Source organism: Thamnophis sirtalis, unplaced genomic scaffold (genome assembly GCF_051295495.1).
Source record: "Thamnophis sirtalis isolate CommonGarterSnake01/CBP01778 unplaced genomic scaffold, rThaSir2_p1.2 scaffold_11, whole genome shotgun sequence".
In the NCBI taxonomy this organism is placed as follows: Eukaryota; Metazoa; Chordata; class Lepidosauria; order Squamata; family Natricidae; genus Thamnophis; species Thamnophis sirtalis.
In genome coordinates this window covers 64,077,277-64,079,167 of record NW_028261391.1, presented here as the reverse complement: position 1 = coordinate 64,079,167, position 1,891 = coordinate 64,077,277, and the positions used below count along the sequence as shown (strand labels likewise).

Sequence of the window (1,891 nt, the reverse complement as noted above, 5' to 3'; positions counted from 1 at the left end):
CTTTGTGAATAAGGTAAATCCAACTGCATGAGAAAAAAAAGTCACATGGAAGCATCCCAGGATTTACAGCTTGAACCGCTGCATGTTAATTTTGGAACAAGATTTCAGTGGGACTAAGAATGCACACCTGTATGTCTTCTGAGAAATGCCAGCTCTCAATTTCATCTGGGCTTGCTCCCATAGGGAGCATAACATTACAGCTCCTGGATACATAATAATCTGAATTACTGAAGAGACGGATTGGGTATGTATTTGTTTAATCTCATCATTAAGTGAACTCACACACAAGTCATAATGCTGGGTGCACCTATGTACCCCCAAATCGCCAGCCTAAAGGTTTCCATGATATATCTATTTTAACCCTGAAAGCTCTTTTTTCCCCTTGTCCATTTTCCATCTTGTCCATTTTGCATGCGTTGTGAAACTCTTAGAAAAACCAAATCACTCAAAGCGTTTGTCTTTTGTTCCCAGCCCAACAGTAGTTAGATCAGATTAGAATTCTCCATCGCTCCTGCTTTATCCTAAAGAAAAAAAAAATCAAATACTCTTTTTTTTTTGGGGGGGGGGAACTTAAATGATTTGAACTGGACTGGAATTTTATATAATCTACCCTGGGAATAAACCTTGCTGAATCCAGCTGGATTTAGTTCCCAAACAGAATTACACTATGAACACTTTTTGCTATCATTTCACAGGAGTGCGGGGGGGGGGGGGATAGGAGCTGCAATCTGTCCGCAATAACCGGCGTGCTTTTCTCCACGAGTTTTCCACGCAAAACAATAATAACCACAACACCTACCTACTATTATTAACGGCGCAATTCGGCTGACAGCCCCCTCCCTCCCATCGCAGCCCCCTTCCCTTGTCCAGGATGGACCTCCTCCTCCGCCCCGCCCTCCTCCCACCACTAACCACCCCCCCCCCCCGCGACAGAGACTCCCCTTCTTCCTTAGGCGAGCATCTTCCAAGTCCAGGCTCGCTGGCCTCACCCGAAGGCGACCCCCGCCTCTTATGGCCAGCCTCCTCCCCGGAATCCAGCCGCGCGTCCTGGGCCACCGCAGACTTCTTCGGTGCTCGGAGGGGGAATGCCGGACTGTCCGGACAGCGGGGCCAAAGGCCCCCCTCTCCCTTCGAGAATCTCCTTCTCCATCCTCGACATCCTGGATCCGCAGAAATTCAACAGGAAAAGCCCCCGGCGGAGGGAGGACGGGAGGACCAGCCCTGGCGCGGGGGGACCGAGGGAAAAGTTTGGGAAGAGTTGAAGTGGAATCCGAGCGCCGGAGGAGCAAGGTCGAGGCTTCGCGGGGGTAGGTGCCCCGTTCCTCTGTTTCAATGAGATCCCTGGTTCCTCTCCTCCCCCTCTCCCCTTTTTTCCCTTTCCCTTTCCCCCTTCCCTTTCCCTTTCCTCTCCCCTCCTCTTTCTCTTTCCCCCTCCCCTTTCCTTTCCCCTCCTCTTTCCCTTTTCCCTTTTCCCTTTTCCCTTACCCTTCCCATTCCCCCTCCCCTTTCCCCTTCCTTTCCCTTTTCCTTTCCTCTCCCCTTTCCCCTTTCCCTTTCACTTCCCATTCCCCTTCCCGTTTCCCTCCCCTTCCCCTTCCCCTTTTCCCTTTCCCTTTCCATTCCCCCTCCCCTTTCCCTTTCCTCTTTCCCTTCCCGTTTCCCTCCCCTTTCCCTTTTCCCTTTCCCTTCCTCTCCCCTTTCCCTTCCCCTCTCCCCTTTCCTTTCCCCTTCCCTTTCCCCTCCCCCTTTCCCTTTTCCTTCCCATTCCCCTTCCCGTTTCCCCTTCCTTTCCCCTTTCCTTTCCCCTTCCCGTTTCCCTCCCCTTTCCCTTTTCCCTTTTCCCTTTCCCCTTCCCCTTCCCCTCTCCTTTCCCTTTACCCTTTCCCCTTCC

General features: G+C 51.9%; 1 protein-coding gene across 1 annotated transcript in view; it reads left to right on the top strand.

Annotated features, from left to right (window-relative positions):
• The first annotated feature begins 1,085 nt into the window (after window positions 1–1,085).
• Window positions 1,086–1,891, top strand: part of NKX1-2 (NK1 homeobox 2) — a 6,648-nt gene continuing 5,842 nt past the window's right edge. Inside the window, 2 exon segments of the mRNA XM_087725108.1 lie at window positions 1,086–1,189; window positions 1,191–1,318. Coding sequence (XP_087581234.1) covers window positions 1,086–1,189; window positions 1,191–1,318 — 232 coding nt within the window.